Source organism: Pipistrellus hanaki (assembly GCF_964339955.1).
Source record: "Pipistrellus hanaki genome assembly, chromosome: 3".
NCBI classification, from domain to species: domain Eukaryota; kingdom Metazoa; phylum Chordata; class Mammalia; order Chiroptera; family Vespertilionidae; genus Pipistrellus; species Pipistrellus hanaki.
Window position 1 is genome coordinate 177,969,870 of NC_140505.1, and position 17,474 is coordinate 177,987,343.

Consider the following 17,474-nt stretch of genomic DNA (forward strand, 5'->3'; position numbering starts at 1 on the left):
AGAAACTATGTCATGGTCAAAACCAGAAACTAAAGGGACAGTGCCCCTTCCGCGAAGCCTTCACACAGCCAATGTTATAGGAAACAAGTATGGTGCTTTTTTGTTTTCACTGTTTTTAAACTGACTTAACAGAAACATGGAGCAGACTATCAAACCTCAGAGGGAAGGCAGGGAGGGCAATGGGGGACAAAGGGGAGCATATGTAATACTTTCAACAATAAAGATTTATTTTTTAAAAAAAGAGAAAGATACAAAGGAGTGATGCTACTAGTTTCTTAGAAATATATTACTGAATTTAATAATATATCACTCCTGATTGGCTGGTGGCGTAGCGGTGGTACCGTCAACTTACATGTTTGTCTATTATTAGGTAAGATTGTTTGACTCTTGTATGTGCCCTGACCAGGGATCAAACTTGCAATCCTGGTGCATCCAGACAACGCTCTAACCAACTGAGCTACCCAGCTAGGACTCATTAGTTCTTTTCAAAAAATAGCCATTTTTAAAAACAGAATCCTTTTATAAAATGCAGCTTTTCATAGGAACTCTAATATATAAGAGATTAAAAATATAGCTCTCTGGTTAGCTTGAGGTCACCTGGGACCCAAGCTCTGGAGTGAGCCTTTCTCCTTCATTAGCCATTAGGCGTGTCTCAAGAACTGGGAGGGCCCTAAGAACATAGTTTAAAGTTTTTTATTTAAGTGATATCAGTGGCCAGACTAAAAAGAAACTTAATCCTCTTTGGTTATTATATGCATACAATTTTAAATTTGACTTTGAATGTCATGGATCATTTGAGTATCTTTCTGACTGAGATACCCTTAGAGTATAGTACATCAATATTGACTTTCAAATGTATAACAATTGAAATATTCCCCGCTTTTTAAAAAAATATGTATTTTATTGATTTTTTACAGAGAGGAAGAGAGAGGGATAGAGAGTTAGAAACATCGATGAGAATCATCAATCAGCTGCCTCTTGCACACCCCCTACTGGAGATGTGCCCGCAACCAAGATACATGCCTTTGACCGGAATCGAACCTGGGACCTTTCAGTCCACAGGCCGATGCTTTATCCACTGAGCCAAACCGGTTTCGGCAATATTTCCCACTTTGAATAACTTGCCAGAGAGAAATAATTTTGATTTTTTTATTGATTCATAAAATTGTAAACTCTTGAAAGAAGACTATTATCTTTCCGTTACCTTGGCATTGACAGTGAATGACTAATTCTGTAGCTTGGTGTCAACAAATAAGATATTTAAGTCTATTATTAGGATTTTAAATTTAAAAAATAAAACTAAGGCTTTAGGAAAAAATTTAATTACTTTATGTTCTTTTTGTCTGTTTTTTAGGATGTACATTTTTGGAGGATGGGTTCCACAAAAGGGGGAAAATATTGAGGCTTCACCTCATGATTGTGAATGGAAATGTACAAGTTCATTTTCTTACCTAAATCTGGGTGAGTCTTTTAAGAGTTGCTAATAGAAATCAAATTTATTAACAAAAGAATTTTTATTTTGTTTAAGAATAACAGATTAGTCATGGATATTTCTATCTTTTTAGATACAGCAGAGTGGACCACCCTAGTATCAGATTCTCAGGAAGATAAAAAAAATTCAAGACCAAGACCAAGAGCTGGACACTGTGCTGTTGCAATTGGCACTCGATTGTATTTTTGGAGTGGGAGAGACGGCTACAAAAAAGCACTGAATAGTCAAGTTTGCTGCAAGGATCTTTGGTATCTTGATACTGGTAGGTAAGATTATTCAACAGATAAAAATTTTCCTTTAGATAAATAAGTATTGGAATAGTGTCTGTCTTTTGAGACTTTATTCTACTGCTTGTCTTTCCCATAATTAAAAATACATAGGAGATGGGTGGAGGGGGCAAAACAGGGAGAAATGGGAGACATCTGCAGTACTATCAGCAATTAAAAAATACAAACACACACACACACACACACACACACACACACACGGAAGAGCCCTGGCCAGAGTGGCTCAGTTGGTTGGAGCACATCACATATTCTTAAAGGTTGTGGGTTTGATTCCAGATCAGGGCACATACTTAAGTTGCAGGTTTGATTTCTGGTTGGGACGTGTACAGAAGGCAACCAATTGATATTCTCTCTCACATCATTGTTTCTCTGTCTGTCTCTGTCTCTCTCTTCCTCGACCCCCTCTCCTCCTTTCCTCTCTAAAATCAATAAGCATATCCTTGGAGGAGGATTTAAAAAATTCATGGAAGAAATAATATGTGTAGATACTTCCCACTCCAGGAGTTTCTTAATTTCCCTCTCCTTGAGGGTAGACTGGATTTAGTGACTTCTTTCCAAAGAATAGAGTATGAAAGGGAAAAATAGAAGCTTTACAGTGGATAAACCTGGCAAATAGCACCTTACTTGAGTAATCAAGGTTCGTATCACTAGTGATAAGTCATGTTGATATCGTTTGCCCCTACCTCCCATATCATGTGATAAGAAACTTCACCTTGTGATACAATTCCCAAAAATCCATTACTCTATTCTAACTATGAGAATATATCAGACAAACCCAGAGTGAGGGACATTCTAGATATTCTACAGACTGTGTGAACAGTACTGTTCAAATTTTCAAAAGGAAAGACTGAGAAATAGTCACAAATTGGAGGAGACTAAAGAAACATGAAAACTAAATGCAAGGTGATGCCCTTCATTGGATCCTGAAACAAAAAAGATATTAATTGAAAAGCTGGTGAAATATAAATAGTCTGTAGTCTAGTTAATAGTATTACTCTGTATTACTCCAATGTTAATTTCTTTTTTAAAAATATATTTTATTGATTTTTTTACAGAGAGGAAGGGAGAGGGATAGAGAGTTAGAAATATCCATTAGCTGCCTCCTGCACACTCCCTACTGGGTATGTGCCTGCAACCAGGGTACATGCCCTTGACAGGAATTGAACCTGGGACCCTTGAGTCTGCAGGCCGATGCTCTATCTGCTGAGCCAAACCGGCTAGGGCCAATGTTAATTTCTTTAAATTGATTTTTTAAAGAGAGAGGAAAGGGGAGATAGAAACATTGATTTGTTCCAGTTAGTTATGCATCAATTGGTTGAGTCTTATATGTGCTATGACCAGGGATCAAATCCACATCCTTCGCATATCAGGAAGATGCTCCAACAAACTGAACTACCCGGCCAGGGCCTCCAATGTTCATTCCTTAGTTTTAACAAATGTATTAGCATTAAGGGAAAACAGGAAAGGATATATGGGAATTCTTTGCAATTCTTTGGCTGTGGTAGATGACAGAAAGAAGTGGAGGATGAAGTTTTTTACATGAAAAATGTGGTGGCATTTCTATTTACTGAGATGGGGAAGACTGATTCGAAACAAGCTTTAGGGAAAATTGAGTTCGATTTAGACTGTGCTAAGACCATGAAATAACAAGATCAAGTAGGCAGGTTAGTGAATAAAGAAGTCGAGCCAGTAGGAAAATCAGATCTAGAGATGTAATATGTGTTGTTATATAAGAAAAGCAGATGATAAAGCATGCCTTTTAAACGGAAAAATCTTGAAGGATTCACTGTGCACCACAATATTATCTATGGGGCTATATCAGACATTTCTTAAAAGGTTTTCTCTCCTCTCTGTATTATCTATAATAACATATATTACTTCGGTAATGTAAAAACAGTTTAATTTTAAAATTAAGATAATGAAAAAATAATAAATGGGAAAAAATGTGAAAGAAGCACATACTAACAAGTAAGAGAAAAACATACTAATTCATATTTGAAATTGGGAATTATTAAGTGAAGTCCAAAGATAAGCTTCAGTCTCTGAGATTGGAAGAAAAATGTGTGCATGTAAATTTTTCTCAATAGCAAATATGTCACTTTAAGCAGAGTCTCTAAGGAATCTATGACTTTTACTTATTTTTATTTACTTATTGATGGGAGGAAGAGAGAGGAAGGGCGAGAGAGAGACAGATAGACATCGACATGTTCCACTTATTTATGCATTTATTGGTTGATTCTTTTTTAAAAAAATATTTTTTTCATTGATTTCTGAAAGGAAGGGAGAGGGAGAGAAAGAAACAGCAAAGATGACAGAGAATCATTAATTGGCTGCCTCCTGCATGCTTCCAAATGGGGATCGAGCCCGCAACCCAGGCATGTGCCCTTGACTGGAATTGAACCCGGGACCCTTCAGTTCACACTGACACTATCCACTGAGCCAAAGCAGCTAAGACCACCTGTTGATTCTTGTATGCGCTTTGACGGAGTGTCAAAGTTATAACCTCAGTGCATCAGGATGACACTATAACCAACTGAATTACCCAGGCAGGACCTGGACCTGGATCTGAGACTTTTATTTTTATTTTTATTTTTTTTAAATATATTTTATTGATTTTGTACAGAGAGGAAGGGAGAGAGATAGAGAGTTAGAAACATCGATGAGAGAGTCATCGATCAAGCTGCCTCTTGCACACCCCCTACTGAGGATATGCCCGCAACCAAGGTACATGCCCTTGACCGGAATTGAACCCTGGACCCTTCAGTCCCCAAGCTGACGCTCTATCCATTGAGCCAAACCAGTCTTGGCTGGATCTGAGACTTTTAAAAGGCTAAAAGTTATTGGCTTTAAATAGCCGTTCTTTTTTCATAAATCTTTCCATAAAAGACGTTAGACATGAATATTTATCTAAAAGTAATTATGGCCACTAATCATAAGGGCCATTTTGCTTTTTCTTTTGATAAGTTAGCATCAGTTTTGTGGGTGGTGTATGAGGGCCCTTTGTCTTGCTTTTTTTCACTTTTAAACTTTGTGCACTTGCTAATAATTAAAAGAGTAATATTCCATAGGCTTTTTATGAATAGTGGTCTTTTGCTCCCACTCTCCTCCCATTATCCTTGCCTCACAAGCATCTATTTTTAACTCTGTTAACTCTTCTTTGATATTTACTTCCATATCTACATGTAACATGAGTATACTGTTGGATTTTTTTCAGTTTAGGCACAATATGCTCCCTTCTGCTGTGGAAGTTAAGGATTTATCTTTCCCCACCATTCCCTACTTTCTATTCTCTCAGTATAAATACACTAAAATTTTGTTAGAGGAATATTCAATGTTTATATCATGACTATGTAAACAGGTGGGCCATATAGAATATGCTGAATACCTTCCTTGTCCTATTTTTAACTTGCCATGGATTAACTCACTTTTGTTTGTTTTAGATTTGTTTTTTACCACTAAGTCAATCCATACTCTGTTATTTGCTTAAATTTTCTCTCGGCTCATTATGGTGAGATGCATCAGATGTTCTATCAAATTTCATCATCTTGAAGAGATTACTTCTGCTTCAATCTGGGTGATTGCCCTCCACAGATTGAGCACAGCTATCTTCTTGGAGTCTCCCTTCAGCATCTTCCTGGGGATATATGATTTGCCTCTCACTTGTGCCAGATTCCCTGTGTCCTGGATCCTGTATTTTTCTCTATCTTAGTTTATGGCCTCATTTTTTGTGGAACACATTCCAGGAAAATGGTGCTTAGGTGACAATTTTATTTTGTGAACTTGCATTATTTGAAAATAGGTTTCGTCTTCCTTCTGAGTTAATAGACACTTTGCATGGAAATGTAATTCTACATTAGAAATCCTTACCCTTAGGAATTTTGAAAACATTGTTATATTGTACTCAAGCTTCTAGTGTTTTTGTTGAGAAAGCTGAACCACTTCTGATTTTTGGTCCTTTTAAATGTGTCCTTTTCCCTCTCTCAATAACTTTTAGGATTTTTTTCTTCACCCCCAACTTGTTCTTAATTTTCATGATGATATGCCTATTGTGTGCATGTTTTTAATTCATTGTGTTGAGTACACAGTGGACTCTTTCTGGAATTTCATGGTCTTCAGTTCTGGGAATTTTCTTGATTTATTTCATTGGTTTGCACCCTATTGTTTTCTCTCTTCTCTTCATGTAACTTCTGTTATGTGCAGGGTTTACCTCCTGTAGCCATGCTTTTGTTCAGGTGTGGGTTGCTGTACTTTGAGTAACATAAATAAATTGGATTGTTAATAGTATCATGGAGGAATATACATGGGAATAGTTAAAGGATCTAGACTTAATTATTCTCTAAATTAGGCCCATCAATTTTTTTTTCTATAATGGCTCAGGTAGTAAATATTTTAGGCTTTGCAAGCCATATGGTCTCTGTTATAACTACTCAACTCTGTTGTTATACCATGAAAGCAGTCATAGACAGTACATAAAAAAAATGAGTGTACCTTCAATAAAAGTTCATTTACAAAACATTCACATGAGCTATAGTTTGTTGACTGCTACTCTAAAAGATACAAATAGATATTAGATGTGCTCTGTAGGGGTTAAATTATCATTTATAGATTTCAGTTCACTAGAAGAATTAATTGTCTTATATAACTGCAAAGAGGTGATATACTACCTCTGGGATTGTGAGTTCTGTGGTTTGGCAAGTAAACCAAAAGAGGAAAAGGATATCTTTGAAATAATCTCAGGTTCTTTTTTCAAGTTCTAAGAATCTGTAATTTATTTGTTTTGGAAATGTTGGTAATATTTTACACCACAGTAATTACCTGTTTTGGATAGTACAAGTTTTGATAAAAGGATATTAACTTCAAAGATGTTATGTTTTTCCAAAATATCATATCCAAGTCACCTAGCATTAACAGTATTTCTAACACATATACTGTTGCCTAAAAATTGACTCATAAAATTAAAACTTAGAGTAGGTAAAATTATCTAGCTATTACTATGTAATACTTCCCCTCACTTCTAGGATTAAATATTTTTTTCTGAATCTGATGATTCAAATAGGTTGGAACTACATTATTTTTAGATTTATTTATATGAAGGATTAAATAAAATAAAAATAGAAACAGAACCTCAAACTGTTTTCATTTGACCTTCCATAGCCGTGTTTATTTGAGTAAATTTTTCCCCTTGGTAAACAGATGCAATATTCATTGCTGACATTTTCAGAGCTCCAGGTCTACACAAACTTTACAGGCAAACTATTGATACATTTGAAATGTATAATGTCAATATCAATATTGTTCTTTAGAGAAACCACCAGCGCCATCACAAGTACAACTGATCAAAGCCACTACCAACTCTTTTCATGTCAAATGGGATGAAGTGCCTACAGTTGAGGGCTATCTTTTGCAGTTGAATACTGACTTGCCATACCAAGCTGCATCGTCAGATTCTTCAGTAGCACCAAATATGCAAGGTAAATTGCATACTTAACATAAATTGTCACACTTATAACATGTATGCTTTTTTTGAAGATACTAAAGAAAAGCCTATAAATAGGCCTGGTGTAAGAAATCTTATATGATGTTTCCTGTCTGGTAAATCAAATATGTTGTGTTTCAGCTTTATAACTTGACTGTTTTACAAGTACAGTGTAATAGAACTCAGATATGTAGGGTAGCCTGTTTCTTCTGCAGTTCATTGTGATGGACTGTCTTAATTTGACAAGCTACTTAACTCCAGGAGATTATTTTCATTAGCATTCATAAATATTTTGGCTCTTCCCCCAAATATTTTTAACTAACAGGTACTTGGAAATAAAAGCAAATTTAATTTTACATGTTCTTCAAGAAAGGATTTCAGTCAATTATTAAGAAAGCAGATAAACTTTGATAAAGATAACTACTTTTTAACCTTTAACATGTAACTCTTGAAAATTCTTAATTGTAATATATTTTATTGAAGCTAATTTAGATCATATCAGTCTGAACTTTCTTATTCTTGCAGGAGTCAGGATGGACCCTCACAGACAGGACAGTAATAGCATCATTCCTAACAGTGTAAGTTTAATTTAGGATGGTAAATGAATGTGTATGGTTATAGTCCCATGTTTTAATATTGTTAGCATATTACCTTAGGACAGGGTTTCTCAGTCTTGGCTGTACATCAGAATGACCTGAGATTAAAAAACAAACACACAGAGTCCCAGGCCTTTCCCCAGATCTAGTAGTAGCAGAATCTTTAGGATGATGTTCAGGTAGCTGTGTTTTTAAAGAAAGGTCCATAGATCATAGTGACAGTAGCCTGAATTAAAAACCTCTGACCTCATTACACATGGCATCAGAAGCTAATCCATTATTTTTAACTAGTGGCCCAGTGCATGAAATTCATGCACATTAAAAGGGACTTAATTAGAGGAAATATTTTAATATTGGTATTTTCCCTTTATAATAGAAGTGTCAGAGATGAAAGAAAATTAATAAAATGTATATGAAAATCTTCCTCCTGTCAGAATCTGCAGTTGCACTGCAGAACCCAGAGTCAAGACCCCACTCACCTGCATGTGCCTCAAAATTGTGTGAGACCCAGCCCCAGCCAGCCCCACCCCCATTGGGTGAGTTCCAGACCCAGCCAGCCCCACCCCCATTGGGTGAGTTCCAGCCCCGGCCAGCCCCACCCCTGTCAAGCATCGCTGGGTGGGGTCCCAGCCTCAGGTCCCCTGTGCACACTGGGCATGCATCCCCTGGCCCAGCACTGGGCTGGAGGATGTGGCCTGAGGTCCCCCAGCAAGCCCTGCCAGGTGGGGAGCATGGCTTGGGGTCCTTAGTCAAGCCCCCATGGGCAGGGGATGCAACCTCATGTCCCTGCTGATTGCTCATTATGGGAACCTGCCTCTGCTGTGGACACAGCCATCTTGTGTTATGGGAACCCCGCCTCCACTGTGGGTGCCATCTTGTGATGGTATGAGGGTTAATTTTCATATTGCCTCATTATAATATAGGATTTTGCCATTTCTAAATATGATACACATTTTAAATTTCTAAAGATGTACTTTCAAAATATATATGAAATATATTTATGTATTTTGTTTACCAAAGAATATGAGTTGCTAAGTTGAGCACCGGTGTGTGTGAGGTTATTTCTTGTTTATGAAGAGCTTCACAGTAGGTTTTTGTAGAGATTAATGAATAAGCTTACTAGGATTTACACTGCTCTTATCTAACAAACTGTGCTCTACATTCATAGTACATTCTTTTCAAGGAAAATGATGTAGATATAGGCTCAGGTGTTCTGAACATGGCAGAGGATCTGTAATAAGCAAAAAAGACTTATTATGCCAAAAAGGGGATATAATAAAGTCCATACAGTTATTTCTGAGTAGGCCATATTAATATATTCACACACACACACACACACACACACACACACACAAAATAGTCCCCCATTTTCTCTGGGGAGGTACATTTTAAAACCCTCAATGGATGCCTGAAGCTGTGGATAGTACCAAACCCTATATATTGTTTTTTCTTATACATACGTAGTCTATGATGCAGTTTAATTTATAAAATAGGCACAATAAGAGATTAGCAATAATCCTACCTACCAAAAGAGTAACATGCAAATTAATCATCACTCTGCTACACCCACAAGTCATGCCCACTGGCCACACCCACTGGCCAATCAGAGCTAGTATGCAAATAAACCCAACCAAGATGGCTACAGCCACAGAGAGCAGGAGGGAGGCATTTCCCCGGCAACAGAGGAAGCCAAGCTTTCCACCTGCCCTGGCCAGTCTAAGCTTCCACTCAAGGCTACAAAGTTTCAATTATAAAAAGTAAACAAATCCAAACAGAAATGGCTGCCACCCTGGGGCGAGCAGGAAGCTTGGCTCTGCTCCAGGCTACAAAGTTTCAATTATAGAAAGTAAATATATCCCAGGTACCAGGGCCTCCGCTTGGGTCACTGGGGGACATGGCCGGCCTTCAAACCACCACAGGCCCCCCACTCAGGCTGCCCCATGCCCCAAGGGAACCCCCACCCTGATCTGGGACACCCTTCAGGACAAACCAGCTGGCCCCCACCCGTGCACCAGGCCTCTATCCTATCTAATAAAAGAGTAATATGCAGATTGACCATCACTCCAACACACAGTATGGCTGCCCCCATGTGGTCAAAGTCCTGCCCCCATGTGGATACAAGATGGCCAGCAGGGAAGGGCAGTTAGAAGTGACCAGGCCGGCAGATGAGGGAAGTTGGGGGTAAAGGGGCTGGCAGGGGAGTAGTTAGACATCAATCAGGCTGGCATGGGAGTGGTTAGGGGGTGATCATGTTGTCAGGCAGAAGTAAGGGGAAATCAGGTAAGTAGGCAGGCGAGCAGTTGGGAGCCAGCAGTCCTGGATTGTGAGAGGGATGTCTGACTGCCTGTTTAGGCCCAATCCCACCAAGGGGGTCCCAGATTGGAGAGGGTGCAGGCTGGGTTGAAGGATAACCCTCTCCCTGCCCCCGTGCACAAATTTTGTGCACCAGGCCTCTAGTAGTTAATAATAAAATAGAATATTTGTAACCATAGACTGTAATAAAGGTTATATGAATGTGGTCGTTGTTTTAGGAGATCCCTTGCTAAAGTCTTCATATGAGCTAAGTTCTTTCTGCACAACATGTTGGGACCCGTTTTCTGATCATTCTTTCACCCACAAATTTAATGTCTTCTCCATCTTAATTAAGCACTTACCATGTACTGTGGCTGTAACTTTCTCAGTTTTAGGTGTGGTAGCAAAACTAGCACAAATTTCTTTTTCCTTCACAATTTCACAGATAGAAGGTTTTTTCTTATCATAGATCTTAGCAACCTCAGCATATGATTTTTTAAAATTTCCTTGTTGAGAACTTTCACCTTTTTACTTAAAACACTTTATATCTTCTCTTTGGCATATCTAAATTGCCAACATCATAACTCTTGCACTTTGGGACCATTGTTAATTAAAATAAGAGTTATTTGAAGGCAACCTCTGCGATATCACAATAGTCCATCTGATAACCAAGATGGTTATTATGTGACCAGTGGGTAGGTAGTGTATACAGCATGGCTACACTGGACAAAGGGTGGATTCTCATCCAGGCAGGATGGAGTGGGACAGCCGGAGATTTTACCATGCTACTCAGAATTCCATGCAATGTAGAACTTATGATTTATTAGTTGTTTATTTCTGGAATTTTCCATTTAATATTTTTGGCCCATGGTTGGTTGATAAGGTAATTGAAATCGCAAAAAGCAAAACCATGGCTAAGGGGTGCTATAAACACATATGTTATATGATGAGTATATATTTTATATATAAATTAGAGGCCCAGTGCACGAAATTAGTGTAAGCGTAGGCCTTCCTTCCCCTGGCTGCTGGCACCGGCTTCTGTCTGGCATCCGGGACCCAGGCTTGCCTTGCAGCCCGGCTCGTTGGGAAGGTCGTCTGGAAGGATGTCCAGTCTAATTAGCATATTACACTTTTATTATTATAGATTCTCAAAATTTTAGATAGTACTATAAGGTTTATAATGAGGTATAATAATTTCCTACTCTGTCCCTCTTTTGATTATGCCTCTCTAGAGACAAAGATTTCTTTATGATTATTTGAGGTGGGTTTTTGGAAGAATCTCCTGAAACGTATTTAATCTGCTATGTTTAACCAGAAATCTTCAGGGCTTATTTTTCTCACTTTAAACACTTCTAGTTAGACTAGATAGATACCAGATTGTTAAGCAGAGTACATGAGAGATATTATAATATGGAGACTTTGTAGTGACATACACCTTTGTTCAGATTCTGTCTCTGTTATTACTGACTACTTGACTGTGGGTAGATTACTTTTGCTCTCTGAATCTCATTTTTTTTTTCATGAATAATAGGGGTCATATTACTCAACTTATAGAATTCCTGCCACATAGTATAATGCTTCCTAATGGTTGTGGCTATCATCATTATTTATTAACAGTAGCACCATCACTATCAATTAGAAAAGAAGTATAACAAGTCTCTGGGGAGGGAGGGTATGTATGGGGGGGGCAATGTTAAAATATGTACACAGATAATAATTTAATAAAAAAAAAAAAAAAGAAAAGAAAAGAAGTATAGGGCCGTCTTCAGCAAACTGCAGCTCACGAGCCACATGTGGCTCTTTGGCCCCTTGAGTGTGGGTCTTCCACAAAATATCACGGCCTGGGCAAGTCTATTTTGAAGAAGTGGCATTAGAAGATGTTTAAGTTTAAAAAACTTGACTCTCAAAAGAAATTTCAATCGTTGTACTGTTGATATTTGGTTCTATTGACTAATGAGTTTGCCGACTACTGGTATAGGGCATGTTAAGTTTCCGTAGAGCCATGAGAATTTATAGTTGACAATATAGTTATAATTGACAGAAAAGTAACAAAAAACAGGTAACTAAAAAGGAGCAGGAATATTGGAGTATCGGAATAAAATCAGATCATTTTTATGGTTTATTACACCTGTAAGTATCCTATATAATAAAACACTAATATGCAAATCAACCCAACGGTGGAATGACTGGTCACTATGATGTGCACTGGCCACCAGGGAGAGGTGCTCAATGCAGGCGGACATCCCCCAACGGGTCTTGGACTGTGAGAGAGCGTAGGACTGCAGGAAGGCCCAGGCTGGGCTAAGGGGACTCCCTCCTCCCCATGCACAAATGTCATGCACTGGGCCTCTGGTGATAACAATAACAATGGCGGAATTTGTGTTCTTGGCCCTAGTGCCATTTGTTTCTCCTTGAGGGTTCCTGAAAAAGCAAAGTTACTAATCTATATAATAAAAGCTTAAGTAACCGTTATGGTAGAATGACTGGTAATTATGAAGCACACTGACCACCAGGGGGCAGAAGCTCAACACAGGAGTTCCCCCCTGGTGGTCAGTGCACTCCCATAAGGGGAATGCCGCTCAGCCAGAAGCCGGGCTCCAGGTGGCAAGCACAACAGGAGCCTCTCTGGCCCAGTGCTAAGGAGCAGGGAGCTGAGCAGTAAGGAGCAGCGAGCAGGCAGGTGGTAAGGAGCTGGAGGGGTCCTGGACTGCGAGAAGGTGCAGACCAGGCTGAGGAACCCCGCCCCCCCAGACCAGTGCACGAGGCCCTTTGCGCAGGACCTCTAGTTGTAATATAATAACTGATGTTCACATTAATGATATGAAATAGAAAAAACTTTTAATGTGTTCTTTATAGTATGTTTACTAAGAAAAATAAAATATAATTAGGATGATTCCTATCTAAAATGTTTAATGGTAAAGCATATTGATGTGTCTGTGTATTAAATCTTGATATCTTTATGGAAAGTTCAGTTATCCAGAATAATTATTTTGCTTGAAGAGTCCATGTAACTGAGATTTTGCTTTTAGGAGTCATCAGATCAGTAATATACATGTCTGATCCTTGTTAAGAAAATTTAACCAGAATGTTAGATTCAGTAGCTGTGGTGCAGTCTCCTATGTTACATCCATATTTACTTAAATATTAACTACAAGTTATAAATATGTAGATTTTCCCCTCCCCTTTCCCTTTAGAACAAGCCATTTGAGAATGGAAATTAAGTAAAAAGAAATTGTTTTCTTAAACTATTTTAAATTTTAAAAATAATTCTTACAAATTAAGAATATAATTTAAACTATTTCATATTTTGGTTAACTTTTTTTCAAAATCATTAAGTTGTAAATTTGCTTGTTTTTACATGTATTTCTATGCAATTGAGCATTGCTTGCTACAATAAACTATTTTATTTCTTGTAGATCAGTGATACAATGAACAGTGCAAAAACTGAACATACAGTTATGAAAGGAACTCCAGTGAAAAACAAACCAGATCTCAAATCATCGACTGATTCTAATGCCGTTTTACATTCACCTTTGGCAACTAATGCTTCTAATCATAATAGTTGTATGGTGGATATGCTAAGGAAAAATGAAGGTATAAAGATAGTGTTTTAAGTAAAGCTACAGCTTTTTATAATAATGGTAGGGACTTTTTGAGTGCTTGAAAAAGTAAATGTTATATGGTTTTGATCCATTTTCAAAATAATAATATACCAAACAAATTGACTAGAGTGATGTATGATGTCAATTACAATTAATAAATTGAATAGTAATGAATAATTATGAGCAATGGACTTTAAATAACAATAAAAAATACATTTAAAATGAAAAGAAATAATTTAAATAAGGAAGCTCTTGTGTTTGTAGCTGGCCAGTGTGTTCAGTGTCACTATCCTATTGCTCTATTTTCTTAGCATTTATAACTGTTTAATATTATTTATTTTGGACAGGGATTTTTTTGTCTATCTTGTTCACTTCTATTTTCTTAGCACCCAGATTCAAGCCTGGTAAAGTAGTCACTTAGTAAATATTTGTTCAGCAAATAACTGGATTATTTTCAGAAAGATAGTTCACTTATGAGAGCTATTGCAATCATGGGAAAGCTTATGATTTGATGATCTTTATATTTAAAATAAGTTAGTATGAATAGTCTGAAACCAGATGAGATATATTTAGCATTGCTTCTGATTTTAGTACCTAAAATTATTTTATAAATCTCATTCTGATACATCCTTGACATAGGTTCCTGTGACTTTATTTTACAATTTGAAAAAAATTATGACAGCTGATTAAATTTAATTCCTTTTTAATGATTCAAACTTAGCCATTGTAATATTCTTTTTATTTCCATTTTTCTTTATAAGTTGATTGCAGAAAAAATGTTCAAGGAAAATAATTTCCTATAAGTTTTGTCTTTTCATTACTCGTGGAAGAGGAGAGTGCTTTTGTCTTACTGATTTTCTGATATAAGAAAATTATTTGGTCAAAATTATAGAAACTTGGTCCTAGATCTCAACTTTAATTTATTTTGTGTAGTGATTTTCTATGTCTATTTTATAAATAAGTTTACACTCTAATAAACAAATATGAGCTTTGAGATTTCAAAATATTAATATACTCTAAATTCTACATTGTAAGGCAGTCTGGATAAAATGAATATTAGGCAAATGGGAAAATCAAAGTAGTTAAACAGTGACAGTACCTGGCACATCATCGATACTCAAGGGTGTGAGTAAATGGCTACCCAATCTCAGGTTAACATGAGCAGATTGGGGTTTTTTTCTCTGCTGGTTGGGATAGCTGGTATTTTTCAAGAGTGGAAGAGTGACATGATTAGTTTCTTGTTTTGTTTTATTTTGGAAAGGGAACTCTAGTCTCATCATCAGGAAGAATTATAATAGAAATAGTTTGGGAAACTTTCAGGATTCTGAGAGATACATCGAGACTAAAGCAGTCAGTCAGTTGGAGGAAAGAGAATACATTATTTTGGAGACTATTAGTCTTGAGAATTGGTTGGATATGAGAAATAAAAACGTGTTGAACATGACTCCCAGTGTTGGACATTCAATGGTTGCTGATACTTGTCATCAAGAGAAGAAATATAGGAGCAAGTGTGAATTTGACTGTTTTTGAGACATTTGAGGGACATATGGTAAAGATTTCTAATGGATAGTTGGATACTTAGGTCTGGAGTCTAGGAGGCAGTTCTTGTCTGTAAATATAACTGTAGAAGTTAAGGGTCCTTAACATGTAAACTTCTCAAAGCAGGGACCCTGTTTGATGTGTTCACTGCTCTATTTCCAGCACCTGGTACAGTGCCCGTATCATGTATTTGAAAGAGGTATAATCATGAATGGTAGTTAAAACACAGGGGAAATATGTAAAAGGAAAAAAGGCTTAGGAATGCCTGCATTTAAAGGATCATTTGAAGGAGAGAAGCTAGCTGAAGAGATTAAAAAGGGGTTCCTAGCAGGTTAGGAAATGAACCAAAAATATTGGTATCATTTTTTCCCTCTGAAGTGGGCATCACAGTTTGTGACTAGTGTGTGCATCTCTCTCTCTACCATGTGACTGTACGTTCATGAGGTGTGTACCATACTTTCTTTGTCTCACCGTTATCGAAACGAGCACAAAGTCTGGTAGGTAGTAAATCTTCATATTGCAGAATGAATGAAGATAAGTTACCTATAGAAAGGAATGGCTTCAAAAAGGAGTGTATGGTCAGTATAGTTTACATTGCAGAAAGGTGAGGTGATTTAAAATTGAAAAGTATCCCTTAGAAATCATTGATGTCTGCCAGAGCCATTTCATTAAAATAGGTAGTGTTTCAGAAACCACATTTGCAGAGGGCAGGGAAATAGGACTGTTCAGAAGGGAATAGCAAGGGGAGAGAGTAACAGGATAACTGGGAGGTGTGGGGTTAAGGAAGGTGAGTATTTGCTTGAGAGACTTGATAATGCTATGAATTGAGGGCCCAAAACTATTAACGAAAAAGAATCTATGAATTCTATAGAGGGAGGAATGACTGGTCAGAGGGTCCTGAAATATGGGGGAGGAATGGGTTCAGGAAGAGAGATTAGACTTCCTTAGGAGAGAGGTCAGCTCATTCTCTGAAATGGAAGAGAAGATGGAGAGGGTGGACATAGTCATAAATACCTTTCTAGTTGAGGACAGGAGAAGGCACAAAATTGATGGCATTCATACCTGATGACCTCTATTTTCCCCCCTAAAACGGGAGGCAAGGCCATCTGATGCATGATTTAGTAGAGTTGGAGAACAATGATTCAGTGTTTAGAATGGAAGAGGGAGCTGAGAAGTTGGACATCTGTTTTAGACATTATACACTTTATTTTTCTAAATATTTTCTGCCAAATGGTTAATTAGTATGAATGACATTTATGGTGCTCATGTTTATGATTTTAAAATGGAAAAATACCAAGAATTATATGATAAGAACTCTAAGATACAACAATTATCTGCAGTTATTATGTTAATAATTGATCTTTTCCCTTTAATTTTAGGTCCTCACACTTCAGCAAATTTAGGTGTTCTAAGTAGTTGCCTGGACTTAAGAACAGTAATTCCTGAAACTTCTGTATCCAGTACTGTTTGCAGCGCACAAACTATGGTAACCCAGCAGACCATTAAAACTGAATCCTCCAGTACAAATGGGGCAGTTGTTAAAGATGAAACTTCACTAACAACATTCAATACCAAATCTGAAGGTTTGAAATGTATTTCACATACTGTATTTTGAAGCATTTTTGTATGTAAATTCATCAAACTTGTTCTAAATGGGAAATGAAATGTGTTTCACATACTGTATTTTGAACCTTTAATTTGTATATAAATCAGATTTATTTTAGCTGGGAGTTGCAGTTCACCTTGAATTGAACTATATATAAACATATAAATTATTTCAATTAAAATTATTATGCAATACTAGAGGCCTGATGCAGGAAATTTGTGCAAGAGGCTCAGCCCGCGCAGCTCCCACCGGCCCTTGTAGTCCCAGCTTCATCCAGAAGGTTGTCCAGAATGTTGTCCTGATGGTAGTTTGGCTGTTTGGTCTAATTAGCATATTAGCACTTTATTATATAGAGTACTCTCTGCTGTCTTACATAAAATATTTAAATTGACACACACTGAAACACAATACCGTGAATATATTCAACAATTTTTTTTTCCTTAGAAAAGATTAGTTTTAGACTATGGAGTAACAATTCTCCCAGCTTGATTGATTTCTGATTTTGTAAATTCTTATTTTTTTTTTTTTTGTAATTAGGAATTGTGTTTCATCTTTGGTAAATATTTGCTGAAGTTCTAGCTGGT

The 17,474-nt window shown here is 37.1% G+C and overlaps 1 protein-coding gene across 2 annotated transcripts in view; it reads left to right on the forward strand.

Moving 5' to 3' along the window:
- HCFC2 (host cell factor C2) overlaps window positions 1-17,474 on the forward strand; it is a 38,500-nt gene that overhangs the window by 12,049 nt on the left and 8,977 nt on the right. The window contains exons 5-12 of one of the 2 annotated variants that reach the window (XM_084880114.1): window positions 3-87; window positions 1,355-1,461; window positions 1,566-1,754; window positions 7,083-7,250; window positions 7,781-7,833; window positions 8,286-8,387; window positions 13,560-13,737; window positions 16,664-16,867. In XM_084880114.1, the coding sequence (XP_084736240.1) occupies window positions 3-87; window positions 1,355-1,461; window positions 1,566-1,754; window positions 7,083-7,250; window positions 7,781-7,833; window positions 8,286-8,387; window positions 13,560-13,737; window positions 16,664-16,867 (1,086 nt within the window). The remainder of the gene's footprint in view (window positions 1-2; window positions 88-1,354; window positions 1,462-1,565; window positions 1,755-7,082; window positions 7,251-7,780; window positions 7,834-8,285; window positions 8,388-13,559; window positions 13,738-16,663; window positions 16,868-17,474) is intronic. The other variant, XM_084880115.1, reaches the window with a different exon arrangement.